General features: G+C 42.3%; 1 protein-coding gene across 2 annotated transcripts in view; it reads left to right on the top strand.

The window, feature by feature from the left end:
• Positions 1–10,679: 10,679 nt before the first annotated feature.
• The window catches only part of CCNY (cyclin Y), a 123,297-nt gene continuing 119,169 nt past the window's right edge, over positions 10,680–14,807 (top strand). Inside the window, exon 1 of one of the 2 annotated variants that reach the window (XM_058831572.1) lies at positions 10,680–14,149. In XM_058831572.1, coding sequence (XP_058687555.1) covers positions 13,996–14,149 — 154 coding nt within the window. In that variant the 5' untranslated portion in view covers positions 10,680–13,995. The remainder of the gene's footprint in view (positions 14,150–14,807) is intronic. The other variant, XM_058831573.1, reaches the window with a different exon arrangement.

The raw sequence follows: 14,807 nt of genomic DNA, 5'->3' as shown, positions 1-14,807 counted from the left end.
CTTATTCCTTTCTCAGAAAATCCCACAGATACTGCATTAGTCTCTTCTGGAAACCCATCAGCACCTCAGTACTTTCTTCAGCAGTGTTTTTCCCTTTATTATATAAAAGGAAATTGATTACTGATGAAGGCACTTGCCTCCTGCTATAGCTGGCTAAAAATACTTGTTTTGCAATGGAGTTTCATCTCTCTTCTTATAGTAAAAAACACCCCATAAAATCAAACAAAACATCAGTGAAGGCTTCTTTCTTGACAGCTCAGGGGTGTGAAACCCCAGAAGAACAACATTAAAGTTCCCTGTCATATGTTCCATTGGTCTCTTCTGATCTGAAAATACCAGTGGGTGTGATGAAGATGCCATTTGTTCATGGCTTTTAAATGTGATTTAACTTATATCCATGATGCCCATAGCACAAGAAGAGAAGGAGGTTAGAGTGCCTGCTCCAGTATGGTAATTCCTATATTCCCCATGGATATGTGATGAAGAAACAGGACTAAGAAATTAAAATGCTTTTCAAAATAAGAGAATGGGCAGAAGAGAATATCTCACATGCACTTCTCTGTACAACATACATTAAATGTGCTTGATAATGCTTTGTTAATGGCATAATGCATCTCTCATTGTGATGGTTACTTCTGTGACTTCAGAACCTCAGTTCTTTGAACGTGTAACCTAATTCCTGTTTCTGCTATAGCCAACAAGGAATAAGGATAAGGAATAAGGTTTAAATACTACACCAGTAGTAAAATCCTGCTACTCCAATCTGTTGCCTAAACTTCCTGTCCAATGCTTGGGGATTATAGTTTTGAAAAGGAAATTCTGTAAATCACATTGGAGTTCTGCTGAGTTGGGTGGTTAGTGAAGATAGCACAGCTTTATTGTGTAGATGTTCTAGCTGAAAACAGCATTAGTCCCAGATCTTGTGTATCAATACAATCTGAAAGATGGAATCCCAGTTGTGCAACATTTCTCTGTTTCAGGCCTCTTTTGAGAATTATGTTTTGTGTTTATTCAGGCCTAGTGTTCGAATCAAGTTGTTCTACAGTCAGATAAGGTCTTGTACCACTGGGGTCTGATGGTTTGCATTCTATTTGTTGTTTGTAAAAAATGCATTTTTACTTTGTAGGAGTGACTTCATCTTGCTTTCTTTGACTTTGTGCTGGTTTTGGCTGGGGTAGAGTTAATTTTCTTCATTACTGGTGTGTGTCTGTGCCTCAGACTTGTGCTGAGAACAGTGCTGATAACACAGAGATATTTCAGCTATTGCTGAGCAGTGCTGATGCAGCCTTGAGGCCTTTTTTGCTTCTTGTGAGGAGGCTGGGGTGGCACAAGAAGCTGACCCCAGCTGAATGGAGTATCCACAGCTGATACCATGACTCCACAGGGTGCCATTCTGTGCATATAAAGCTGGGGAAATAAGGAAGGGGTGGATGTTCAGAGCAATGGTGTTTGTCTTTCCAAGTCACTGACATGTGTGATAGAGCCCTGCTGTCCTGGAGATGGCTGAAAAGCTGCTCCCCATGGAAAGTGATGAATGAATTCCTTGTCTTGCTTTGTTTGCATGCACAGCTTTGGCTTTACCTGTTAAATGGTATTTATCTCAACCCATGAGTTTTTTTCACTTTTATTCTTTCAACTTGTCCTGTATCCCAACTTCAGGAGAGTGAGGCTGCATGGAGCTGAGCTGCTTAAACCATGACAGACTTGTTAGTTAAGTACAGAAATGGGGCAAGGTTCGCTTTCAATGTATATTCTTCAGAGAGGTGCCCTAAAATAGGATGAAGACTGGAGGTGGTGGACTCCCATGCATACAAAAGGATTGGGATATGCCTGAGTTGGGATTTCTGTCCCAAAGCTGTTGGCAAACCTGTACCTTATGCAGATCCCAATTTCTGCAGCAGAAGCTTGACAGTGGAGGTAGGAAGTGTTTCTCTATTAAGTTACATTTATAGACATTCCAAATTACACTTGCAAATGGACAGTAGTTTTCTTGAGTATACAGGGTACAATAATCAAGACAGCCACTACTCATCACTGTAAGTATTGTGGGTGAGAGAAGATTCAAAGATGTAAATGATGCTCAAGTGCATAAAATAGAAGTATTTAAAAGGGTCTTTCCTTTGAAAATGAGTTATATCCCTGAAATGCCTTGACAGAAGAAAGTAAGTAGGATTTCCCAGATTTCAGGGGCAAGGAAAAGCAAGAATACTTGGTATACACAGCTGTGAATATAGAATGCTGTAAGCTTTTCAGGAAATATGAAAAATCAGTGCACGTAGAAATGACAGGCAGATGACATGGCTAATGCATTAGCCCAGTATGAACATATCTGGGTCTAGAAATCGTGGGCACAATCTGAAAAACATTGACCTCTGCCCATAAAAATATTTCCAGGTGAAGTCCCAGATGTTTACAGTGAAAGGTAAAAGAAATATTTCTGTAAATAAAAGTATTCATGAGATAAATGGAACAATACACAAGTACCTTTATCTCAAAAATGCTCAGAACTAAAACTGCCCATTCTTAACCTGGAATTCAAGAAATGAAAGAATAATTTTCCTCTTATTTCAGGTGGAATTCAGTAAACTTTGAGACAGCTTCAAGGAAGCTAAGATGTAATTTTTCCAGGCTATGCTTGTTCTCCAAATGTCTGGAAATTAGTTTTCTAGGACTCTCATGCCAGTGCTTCACATACAAATAATACTGTATAATCTCAAAAGTGTTAGGAAGAACTGAGAAAGTTTGCATTTTTAGACCCCTCCTCAAAGGGTAAATCAAATTTATTATAATTTGTTATATCCTGATACAGCATTCCTTGGTTGATTTTGTGAAGATAACAGCCAGATAAAATCCTTCCAATCTTCTCTATTAAGTCCTCTTATGTTCAAGTAGATTGCTAGAAGTCAAGATTAGCATGACATCACAACTTTGGAAGTAGAATCAGGTACCTTGCAGTTTTCACGTGTCTAACTAATAGTAAGTTGGAGTGGGAGAGTGATTGTGCAATAGCTGTTAATATTTTCTTTTTGAGAAGTGGCATGAAAAGAGATTAAATTTCACTTGGCTATATAGCCTCTTGTTTCCATGAACATTTTTATTTTGTCAAAAAATACGTAACTCCTTCTTTGACGGAACATTACAATTCTAATTTTTCTTTGGCGTAGCAGAAAACTTTGCATCTTTTACTTAAAAAATGTTTTTCAAGTATTGCACCAGCAGAGATCCAGCAACTGTGTTGTGAAATGAGGTAATTCAAAATGGTTATTTCCAGCATGATAGGTAAATGTAACAGATTAATAAAAAGACAGTGCTGGTTTCAGCATCTGTATTACATATTTCTGATTCTTGGTCTGTGCTCAGCAATGCTGTCTGATGTTCCAGGTTCTTGAAGTGGAAGTAAGTGATATAACCAAAACAAAGAGAACAGCACAGTGGAAGATTTCAGATAAACTGCTGAAGCTACAGTTGTCTGGCATTAGTGAAATTCACATGATTAAAAATCCTCTCCTGCTTTTATTTCAGCATCTTGGAAAAAACACTGAAATGTCCTGCAAAAGCAACTGGCAATAAAGAAGTAGTGATAGGGAGGATTCATGAGAATACATTTGCTCTCAGAGATGATTCCCAAATTTAGGCTGCTGTCTCAGTCACTTAAGCCCCTTGAGTGAGACTGTGACCCAGAAAAGCAGTCCTATCCTTCCCCAGTCACGTATTTCTACTGCTTCTCCTGTGTTGTATTCCTTTTCCCCCTAAGCCAGTAATAATATTAGCACAATTACATGATAAGCTGGGTTACAGACTTGCTGAAAACTTTTGCCTGATTTAACTTCAAGCAGAGCAGGCTGATAGAGCTTCCTGTATGGCCATACAAATAATAATGTGGGCAGGGGGGAACAGATATGGTCCTGCATGTGGGAGATCAGGACAGCTGGTTTTATAACAGTGAACACATGATTCAGAGTGAGTGTCAGTATATCTTGTGTTTTTGAGGAGATGAATGTGAAAACTGGGAAACTATTATTAGGGGCAGCAAAAGTTTCTAACTCATGTACATAGAGAATTACAGACAAGGATTTTTCTTCCTCTGCTTATGTACTGGTCCTGGGGAAAGGAAAGGGGGACAGTTTTGTGTCTTTCAGTGTTGGCCATTTTGAAATACTTTGTTAGTAGGATCTGGAAGAAGTTTTGCATATTGGATGCATCTGTGGTAAACTGAGATTTTCAGTGGTGCAAGTGAAAATGAGGCTGTTGGATCTTGTTTACTTTCACTGGAAAGAAGGGATTAAGCTCCGAAGCTCAGAGTGACAAGAATCCCTTCTGAAATGATCCTTGAACATTTGTTCAAGTGTTGCAGTCAGTGGGCCAGAATGATTTGACTCTCCTTGGGAGAGACTCTACTATGCAGTTTTTAGTGATCCTCTATTTGGCAGGGGCCTCTGACGCATTTTCTGCTTTGATGGCACCTTTAAATTTGTACATTAAGTTTAAGCACATGTAAAAGCAGGATATCTTGAAGTGTGAGCACTTGCAGTGAGACAGTTAACTCAGTGGTTGCATTTCTGCTTCTCCCAGTGGTTATTCTGGGAAATTTTGTTATACAACACTGGTTTAGGGTTTTTTTGTTTTGGTTTTGGCACTTTTTAAAACTCTTATCAATGGGATTGTGCATGATTAAGAGTATAGATCAAACTCTGAGAGTCTGTGAGCCCTAATGCTCTAGATGAATGATAGAAAATTTATTTTGCATTACATAAGGTGTATTTTTTTCTCCTTTTGTTTGCTACACTGTGGTCAGCAGCATGACTTATCCTGAACCTAAACACTTTGCCAACACATATTTGATTAGAAATATTAGCCATTACCAAGACACATATTTTAGCTATGTAGGCAATCCCATACCAGCTGTGAATTCTTAAGATAACTCAGTCTGGACAACAGGGAAAATTAAGAAACCAGTTAACAGACTCAGACAAAATACTTTATTATTCATATGGATAATCCATCATACTAAACAGTGAGATGTATCTTTGGCAATTTTATTTTGGACAAAGACAATTAAGATTGAGGTTAGAGACTTTGTAAGCTTGAATACTTAGAGTCCTAAGATTGCATTTCATGGGTCTTCAGTTTTTAAGGGGAAACTGCAAATATCTGTCCTGAATTGCCTAAGCACTCCAGAGAAGGAAGTTTGCTTTGTAATCTTGTACCAAATCTTATAATTTATGTAAGTCACCCAGTACTAGAAATTATTTTAACTCAGAGATTATAGAAACAAACAAGTATTTGTTGATTTTTTTTGCCACTTATTGGAAAGGTCTTGCTGCAATTTTAGAACTTCTACTACAAAACTTGAAGAAAATGGGCATATTCTTATAGATAGATATTATGTCCTATGTTACACAAGATATTTTTCTGGTTTTCAAAATGAATTTGAGAAGGGTTGTCTTTTCTGTTTGTAGCCAAGCTTATCTAGAAGGGCTACAATTTATAGTCATGTCTTGTTATTTGCTTTTATGTATTCTTTAGACCTTAATTGTCAAATTATGTGACAGTTCAAAGTTCCTGGAATGTAAAAATCTGGTGTCTCTAGATAGTTTCTAGTTAAGTAGCTTTACAGTAAAGGGATATTCATCACTGAATTAATCGGTGTTACAGAAGTGTCACATGAATGAGGACAACAGAAATATGCTGCAATAAACCTGGTGATGCAGTGAGCTGGACCTAAGAAAATACCTGTTTTGATGCACACGTTTTATTTCCTGAAGCACTCCCTAAGGGGTATTTTTTTAGTGACAGCAGAGGACACTTGGGTGAAGTGTTAGCTGAAGAATCCCAACAGTGAAGGGTAGCATTAAATTTGAATGAAAACCAGCAAACTAGTTCCTTATTTGAAATAGAAATGTCTTCATTTATTATATTCTCTTTAATTTGAAGTATAATTCAAATTGACTAGATTCTTCCCAATGTTAGTCAGCAGTTTCCTACAGAAATGTGCTGAGTTCCTTTAACCACACATTGCCAGATGCAACTGCAGGTCATGGGGCCTTCTGGCTGGTCAGCTGCTGAAATTCCAGAGCTCCTGCAAGGACTGCTGGATGCTGAAAATATATAATAATTTCCTCATTAAGAGTTTAAAAAGTATGGTTCATTTTGCCTTTTGATTATTTAGAATACTTGCACAATAGTAAAATTGGCACAATAGTATAATAAGTGCAATTAGTTGCACTTGGTTTTATTTTCATGTTTACTAGGACACTTTATTCTTTGTTTCACCATAAAGTCCTGCTTCTTTAGCTGCTTTCACTCTTGTCACTTTTAACTGTGTGAAATGGATTCCCAGACAGCCAACAGGAAGTGTTTTTAGGTCAGCAGCTGATTTTCCCAGGCCCATTTTGCAGACTCTTGTGATTTATACCAACTCTATTTATAGAGGAAAGATGACTTTTTTAACCTATGAACTTGCTATTTTATGTTGGCATTTTTTCTATCAACTGACGTATCTGGTTGTTGATGGTGACAGCAAAGTTAATAAGCTACACAAGTGACAAAATGTATTACAACAGACAAGAATTTAATAATTTAATGATGGTCCAGTCACTGCCTGCATCCTGCAGTGTTGGTGTGCATATCAGAAGCACCACAGGTGGACAGCACATCTGTGATTACAGAGTAATCACTCTAATTTTTTTTTTAATAATCTCTCTAAATTTTATTTACTTAGTCCCTTTTCTTGTAACACATGAACAACTTGCTGTTTTGAAGATTTTAATCTTAAAAAATCCCCTTTCATATAGTGAGATTCTATGATTGCCATTCACTGAAAGGTATATGAGGTATGGGGGTTAAGTGGTTTTCAAAAGCCTTGCATAGTCTGCAGTGTAGCAGAAAAATGAACTTGGGTTCCTTGACTGTGGGCAAATCTCTGGGTGGTTATTCTTAAAAATAAAACAATCATTAGTCCTGTCCCTGTGGTTTTGGTAGTTTAAAAAGGGGATAACAAAAACCCGTGAGTGTCACCTGATTAAAGGAGAAAACTTTCTTTCTCCCCCTCACTTTCCCCAAGTAACGGAAACTTAATCCAAGGATCATGCCAGGTTTTGCTGTATTTGAGGGGAAATTTTTAAATGTTCGCACGGAAGCATCAGTTTTAGTTCTGTAGGCTTGCTTATGTCCTGGATACTTTTTCATTGAGAGGGGAAGAACTCTGGATACAAAGAGGTAATGTTTTTATTACTTTTATTGATTTTGTAGCCTTTCTACTCAATGGACATTGATATCAATGACCACTGATAGTGGACAGAATTTGCAAGAAAAGCTTTTAGCCCGTTTTCATGTGTAGTTTTCCATCTGGCATTGTTTTTCAAAGGAAAACGTCCTGCCTAATCCTATATAGGACCTGAGGAAGTAGAACAAAATCTATAAGAAGTACACACTCAAAATTACATATCTGTTGATCATTTGTTAAGTACATTAATTAATTTTTGTTTCTTTACCTCTAAGATCCATATTTCCATTTTCTGTATTTTTCAGACATATACATGGGGGTTTTGTCTGGAGAAGTGTGATTTTTGGCCTCTCTACAGTTCCAAATAAGTTCCTACAGGTATTCACAATTGTAGAACCCTGCTAAAAATCAAAAAGCCTCATGCCTGGACACTTTTCTATTGTACGCTTGAATGCTTCAATTTAATTTTCATACTGAGAATTTTCTCACTTTTTAATTTCATCTCTTGATTTGAAAATTAACTGAGGAAAGTCTATTTTCACTCAATACAGATGTTAATACTTAGGGGAACTTAGCTTGAGAATGTTTTTCACAGGAATAATTCTTGAGATGCATCTGTACAACTCACTGTATTTAGCTTGATTCCCTGTCTCTGAAACCTGTAACTTTTCTTCAGATCTATCCTTCAAACAAAACCCTTTTTTAATTCTACTTTAAAAGGATGGTCTTCTGGGGAGCTGTAAGATAAAATAAACTTCCCTCATACTCTTCTTCATACAGAGAGCTCAGCCTGAGCAAAGGTATGTATAGACACATGATCTTCTGGTTAGCCATGTTTTGAAAGACTTCAATCACTTGCATATTAGCCTATATTAACTCATATTACAGGACTTGTAGGTTCATACTACACATAAATGTTTTTAACTGTGAGCTGCCATGACTAATACTCAAACTTACTAGGTATTACAGTTGATAAAAGGAGATGTTATTTTCTCAAGATGAATTTGAGAGAAGATGGTTTTGTATGAACATGCTATCCCAAATTGCTGGGCCTCATTCAATTCTCATTCTTAGTGGAAATTAGGCACAGCTTCATTGAAAGTAAAGAAGTTGTATTTGCCTAGACTTGTATGAATTAAGAAGAGGCTAACACATACCCCTTTATAGAATGGGATCTTTCATGGGCAGGACAGACTAAAACACAGTAGGCTCTTATTCATACTCCATATAGACTCTCTAGCTAGCAAAGTGCTTTGTGGCAGCACTGCCTGGTTTTACACATTTTGTTTTGTTTAGTTAGGCTTTTCTCTACAAGGGATTTTATTGTTCTAGAGGGGGCACTCCCACCCTTGCTCATAGTCATCGAGTCATACCATGGAGTAATTACTGCTCTTTACATGCCAAGATGTCAGAACAAGAAAAGGCAGCCAATCCTGATGCAGGAAGACACACACTGGCACAAAAAAACTAACTAGGGAGACAATGAAGAGAGGAAAACACAGAGCGAGCCTGTATGGGATTGTGCTCTATCTGCCTGTGACAGTAGCATCAGGGGCAATGTTGTTTTTGCTCAGTAGCTTTCCAATATAGTTACTCCATTCACTGATGAATTGAGAGTATGTGAAACTGTGCCAAAGCTAATCAAATCAAATTCCACCCAGCTGGTTAAATCCAATTGCCTGTGCCTTCCTCCACAATGCAAGGGCATCCATGGTACACTGCTGAATTGCCTTCTCCCTCCCAAAGCTCACTGCAGCTCTGTGCAGAGTGGGTGATCTTCCCTCATAAGTGTAATGTGTGGGTTTCTGGCTGCCTCTGAGTGCAGATCTTATCTCGTTCAGTCCCTGAAGAAACAACAAAACCAAAAAGAACAGTTACATATATGTGTGTGTGTGTATATATATATATGTATGTATGTATATTCTAGCACAGTTGCTCTTCAAGTGTTTCCCCTAAAGCAATGAACAATCTTACCCAACTTGTGGGGAAACTGCCTCTTTCTGCAATGATTTCAAGCTGGTGGGAAACATGGCACTAATAAAAGATTGTAATATAAGATAATATGTACTTATCTGGGCTGTGTATGTTTCAGGAAGTATTCCAACACCTGCTCTCTGGAATACCTTCCTTCTTGGAGCAACTGTTTCCTTCTGTATAGTAAGTGGCAATAGGCAGAGTCCTTGGGTTGCCACACACTTCAGAGTTGGAGCGTGACTTAAGGCTTTGCATTGTTGCCTAGAATTGTATCTCTTCATGGGCTAGCATGAGACTAATATCCCAATTTATGCACTGAAGTTGAATCAAATAGCCCAAATTTCTGCCTTGATCTTCAAAAGAAATCTCTATTTACTCTTCCTCCGTTTCTCACTGACTCCAGCAAGGCACATGATTCCTGTGAAACAAGTGTGCCATTCACCAGAGGAATAACTTCACTGATACCATTTGCATATTTTTAAACCAGGTCCCATCTCTTACATACTTCTTTTGTTAGGTCTGGGTGTCTGTCCTGTGAACAGTAGCTGCAGCTATCTGCTATGCAGAGAAACCTCCACCTATCTCTGGTGATGGCTCAGTGTTTGGGGCTGGCAGATAACTTGTATTGAGGCTGAAAGGATGTTTCCTGGCAAGCACTGGATTTCTATCTCCAAGAAAGAAAATACTGTCTTAACCCTGGACTAATCAACACCTTCAGCAAAGGGGAAATCTGCCATAGGAGTAGTCTATGCAAATCTGTGTGGGAGGGAATCTAAGACGTGATCCATTAATGCATTCCCTTGAGGAGCAGCACAGTAAAAGGCTTTGCCATACAGCCTGGGTCAGAATCAAATGTGATGCATTCTGAACTTGCCTTCAGGAAGGAAGTCTGCTACTGAATTCAGGCTTGTAAAAATAAATGCAAATATTAACAATAAGAATTTTCAGAGGGATAATAACCGTCCTCAGGTGTATTCATGACTGGTTTTAACTGATTTGGAATTTGTTGCTATCATCAAAAGAAATTTAGCTATTACATCAACAAAGTCTAGGATATGATTCAGTTAACCAGACTGAACACTTTGTACATGGAAATGTTAATTTTAAGCTTTAGCTTAAACTCTGGACAATGATTAGCTCTGTGAGAAAACTGACATGATGGCATTTTAGAGTGTAAACTCAAACTGAGAGTAGGACTCCTACTAAACATCAGATGGCGGTGTGGGGAAGGTATTGTGTGGCACAAATTTCTCAGGCTGTATTTGAAAGATGAGCAGAATCAAAAGATCTGTTTATCATCACTCATCTATCTATCTTAAGGATTGGGTTTTTTTGAGGGTTTTTTTGTGTTTTTTCTTTTATTTTTAAATGTGCTTCCCAAATAATTTGCTTTGTGGGCAGGAAATACTTTTGGATTAAATAATAGTTATAATTTTTATCTGCTCAAAATAGATAAAAAGCTTATATAAGCAAAACACTGACCTATATCTACTGGTTTGAAACACATTTTTTGACAACGTTCCAGAAAATTTCAAAGAGGAAATTAAATGGGTCACATCATAAATTTTAGCCTATTAAAATCCATTGTCTTGTGTATAGTGGAGTGTCTTCTGTACAGTGGAGGAGATGCTACAGATTTAAAATATTTTTGTGCAGGAATAGGCACTTTTTAAACAGAGGTATGTCAGCGCTGACCAGTTGTGAAAGCCCTGGCCTTAGTTTAGGGAGCTTTATGGTGTTCCTCAGCTGATGCAGCTGCACAGGAGGGCAAACTCATTAAAATACATAAATGCTAAATCTTAAGAGCAGAATAGTGTCTAATCAAAGAAGGACATACATTGATATTTAAGCATTTCAGTAAGCTACAGTGAGCTGTTCTTGCTTTACTGTATGAATATTTATCAAATGATGCAGTTACATTTGCATCATACACTTCAGATAGCTGAAATAAAATAATCACAATCAAACCCCAAATATGTTTTCATGGTATATATTTCACCTTTTCTCAGCTCTTACATACCAGCAGGACACCATTACCCTAAAGCAGCATCCCTTTCCTTTGATTTAAAATATGTATTGTAGAACCTTTGTCATTATAATGTACTTCAGCAAGCTCTTAGAGTGAAAAGAGGAGGAATAAAGGTAAAAATTTAGAATGAAAGACTGCAAGTAAGAAAATAGATAGCTGTACAGAATAATAGAATTATGGATAGAATATAGAATGGTTTGGGTTGGAAGGGACCTGAAAGAGCATCCATCTAGTGATCACAGAGTCACATCTAGTGATTACATCTAGCGATTACATGGTCACAGCCAGTGATCACAAATTTTAAATGCATTAAAATAATTACACTGCTTAGTTTTAGAATATTAGTTTTAAATACAAACCAAAGTTTACATCAATCCTTTCTAATAAAGAAATGTCTTTTTAAGCTCTACTTATACATTTAGAGAAGGAAACTTTGAAATTAACCCATCTTCATCATTATATGGTCTGTTTTGTTTCAAAGCTTATGAGAAGTGCAGAGCAAGTATAAGCTGCAAGTTTTGTCTAAGATTTTATTACAATAGATTTACAGCTGTTACAAGTTTCTAAATAATTAGGTGTTTTCAAATGCTTATGTAAAAATATAGTGGGATTGATACAGAAAGGCAACAGTTTCCCAGTTAGCATCACCCAAAAAGTACTTAAAAGACAACGGGAGTGGTGCCCTTACAGGAGTCATGCCAGGAGGCTGCAGGCTGGACAGGCCACAAATGAGCACACGTCCCTGATTCCCACAGGAGGGTGGAATTTAACAGGGCAGGTCAGGGAAGTCTTCCACAGAGATGTTACTACCTTGAGGTTCTCTTGTAAGACATGGTAAGCCAGGCATTTCAGTAACATCTTACTGTTCTGTTGTGTATATATACTGAGATGATTTGATTCTTTAAAAACTGTGTTGAGATTTTCTGATTGTTGCTTATGCCCATTTGAGATTCAACCTACCCTGCTGCCAGGTTAAGGTCAGGCCTGGTCTGAGCAAGCTCAGGCTCAGCTGGAGAACAGGTGAGCTCCAGTGGAGGAGCTGAGGTCTCCTCAGCAAGTGATGACATGGTGGTGGAAGGCACTAGCTAGCATGACATCATCCTAGGCAGCATTTCTAAACCAGAGCTCAGCAAAGATTTTCCTTTTGTCTGGATGCAAACTACTGAATACACTAATAGAAAAAATATGCTAAAACTACCCTTAATTTATCTTGAGTTACTCAAACACAAAGGGACAATGTAACTCCAAATCTACTACCCATCCATGTTTGGGGAGGAGTGTCACAAAACTAGTTACAGAAGACATCCCCAAAACAGTTTTATTTTGAAAAAACCTGACATTCTTTTTCTTTCTTCTTGATTCTTTGTATCCCACTAGAGTACATTTGCATCAAAAAAACATTCAAAAGGTAGTTAAAAATTAAAAATTAGTTCTTTGCAATGTGTGACCTGAAAAAAAAAGTAGGATAAGAACAAGTCTTTCATGTAATCATCTGACTTGAGCAGATCTTGTGAAAATATCAGATGTCATGAGATGCCTGATATAATAAGTAATGGCTCCCTGGACGCAGGGCTATAAGTCAAAGAATCTTTTCTAAACACAGGAAAGTACTTTTCTGTTAGCAAATTATAAGTGTACCCATTCAACTACCATGACTCAGATCTCCAGCAGTCGAGAGACTTAGATTACAAAGATTTAAAGGAAAAAAACAAACCAAAACCAAAGCCAAAAAGACTAATGAAAGCTATGCACAATCCCCATCTTCAACATTACTTTGAGTCTGACAAAAGTGGATTTTGACTGGGAAAGCCCTAAACATAGTGAAAGGGCACTTCACACCCTCTCATTTCTGTGCCCTGTTATCTTTGGGATACAGGAGAGCTGAACAAGGTCTCAAAGAATTCGTTCAGTCCCTACAACGCTCTGAGACACCAGTGACTATCTCCTGTTGGATGCGGGTCCCCACGGCGGGGGCAGGTGAGGGGCCGGGCCGGGCTCGGGCTCCGGCCTAGATCCGGGCCGCCCGCAGGGGTCCCGAGGAGCCCCCGGGCCAGCGGTGCGGCCTCAGCCCGCCCGGGCCCCGCGGGGAGGGCAGCGCCCGGCGCCGGCCGGACAGCGCCTGCCGCGCCCGCTCCCTCCGGCACCGGCGTGCCGGGCTCCCGGGCTGTGGGGCAGCGTCCGTGGCCGCGGGCGGGACGCTCGAGTGAGGAGGCCCGGGGCCCCAGGGGCCGGCGTGCCGGGAGCCCCGCGGCTCAGGGGGGGCCCTCGGCCGAGCCGGGCTCTGCCGCCGCTCTCGCAGCCCGCCCGGCGGGAGGCGTCACCGCCCGCTTGAACCGGAACCGGTTGGCGGGGGCCGCCCGGGGCGGCTGCTGCTGCTGCTGCTGCTGCTGCTGCTGCTGCGGTGTCGCTGCCGCGGAGGCTGCGACGCTGCCGCGTGGGTGCGTGCGCGGAGCGGGCCCGGCGGCTGCGCGGGGGCGGGGGAGGATGGGGCTGTGCCCCGGCGGGCCCCGCGCTGCCCGCCCGCGGAGGAGGGCGGCTTAGCTGCCGCAGCCCACGCCGGCGGGCCGCGCTGCGGGGCCGCCTCCGCGGATGAGCCGCCGGGGGGATCCGCCGGCGAGTGCAGCCGCAGGGCGCCGCAGCCACCGCCTCCTCCCCCGCCGCCGCTCCCTCTCGTCGCCGCTGCCGCCCATGGCTTCCCGCCGCCCCCGCTGACCGGCCGCCCCTCGCCTCCTCCCGAGCCGGGCCGGGCCGGGGCCGGGCAGAGAAGATGGGGAACACCACGTCCTGCTGCGTCTCCTCCAGCCCCAAGCTGCGCCGGAATGCCCACTCTCGGCTGGAGTCCTACCGCCCCGAGGCCGAGCTGAGCCGGGAGGACACGGGCTGCAACCTGCAGCACATCAGCGACCGGGAGAACATCGACGGTGAGCGCGGGCGGCCGCTCCGGGGAGCTCCCGCATCCTTTCCCCTCCCCTCCCCTCCGCTCCCTGCGGCGGGCACGGCTCTGCCCCGGCGGGCACGGCTCTGCCCCGGCGGGCACGGCTCTGCCCCGGCTCTGCCCCGGCTCTGCCCCGGCGGGCACGGCTCTGCCCCGGCGGGCACGGCTCTGCCCCGGCTCTGCCCCGGCTCTGCCCCGGCTCTGCCCCGGCGGGCACGGCTCTGCCCCGGCGGGCACGGCTCTGCCCCGGCGGGCACGGCTCTGCCCCGGCGGGCACGGCTCTGCCCCGGCGGGCACGGCTCTGCCCCGGCGCTCCCCCGCGGGTGGGGCCGGGCCGGCCGGTCCCGCTGCCCCGGCACCGTGTCCCTCTGGGCGGCCGTGGACGGTGCCGGTCCCGGTGCCCGCCCCCGCGGGGCTCTCGGGGATGCCGCGGTACATTCCGCCTCCAGAGCTGCTCCTGTCCCCGGGGAGAGCTGTGCGGGACCCTTCTAGCGGGGGCTGGGAGCATCCTGGCGCCGCGCCGCATTCTCTGGCAGGATGCAGTTTTCCGGCCCCGGGTCTGAGCTGCCGAGACCCTTCGCCTTTCAGAGTGTCATGAGGTGACATTACGGGCAGTCCGGGGCACGGGCACCCGGGGCTCAGCC

This window comes from Poecile atricapillus, chromosome 2, assembly GCF_030490865.1.
Source record: "Poecile atricapillus isolate bPoeAtr1 chromosome 2, bPoeAtr1.hap1, whole genome shotgun sequence".
Taxonomy (NCBI): Eukaryota; Metazoa; Chordata; class Aves; order Passeriformes; family Paridae; genus Poecile; species Poecile atricapillus.
This window is presented reverse-complemented; position numbering and strand designations above follow the sequence as displayed.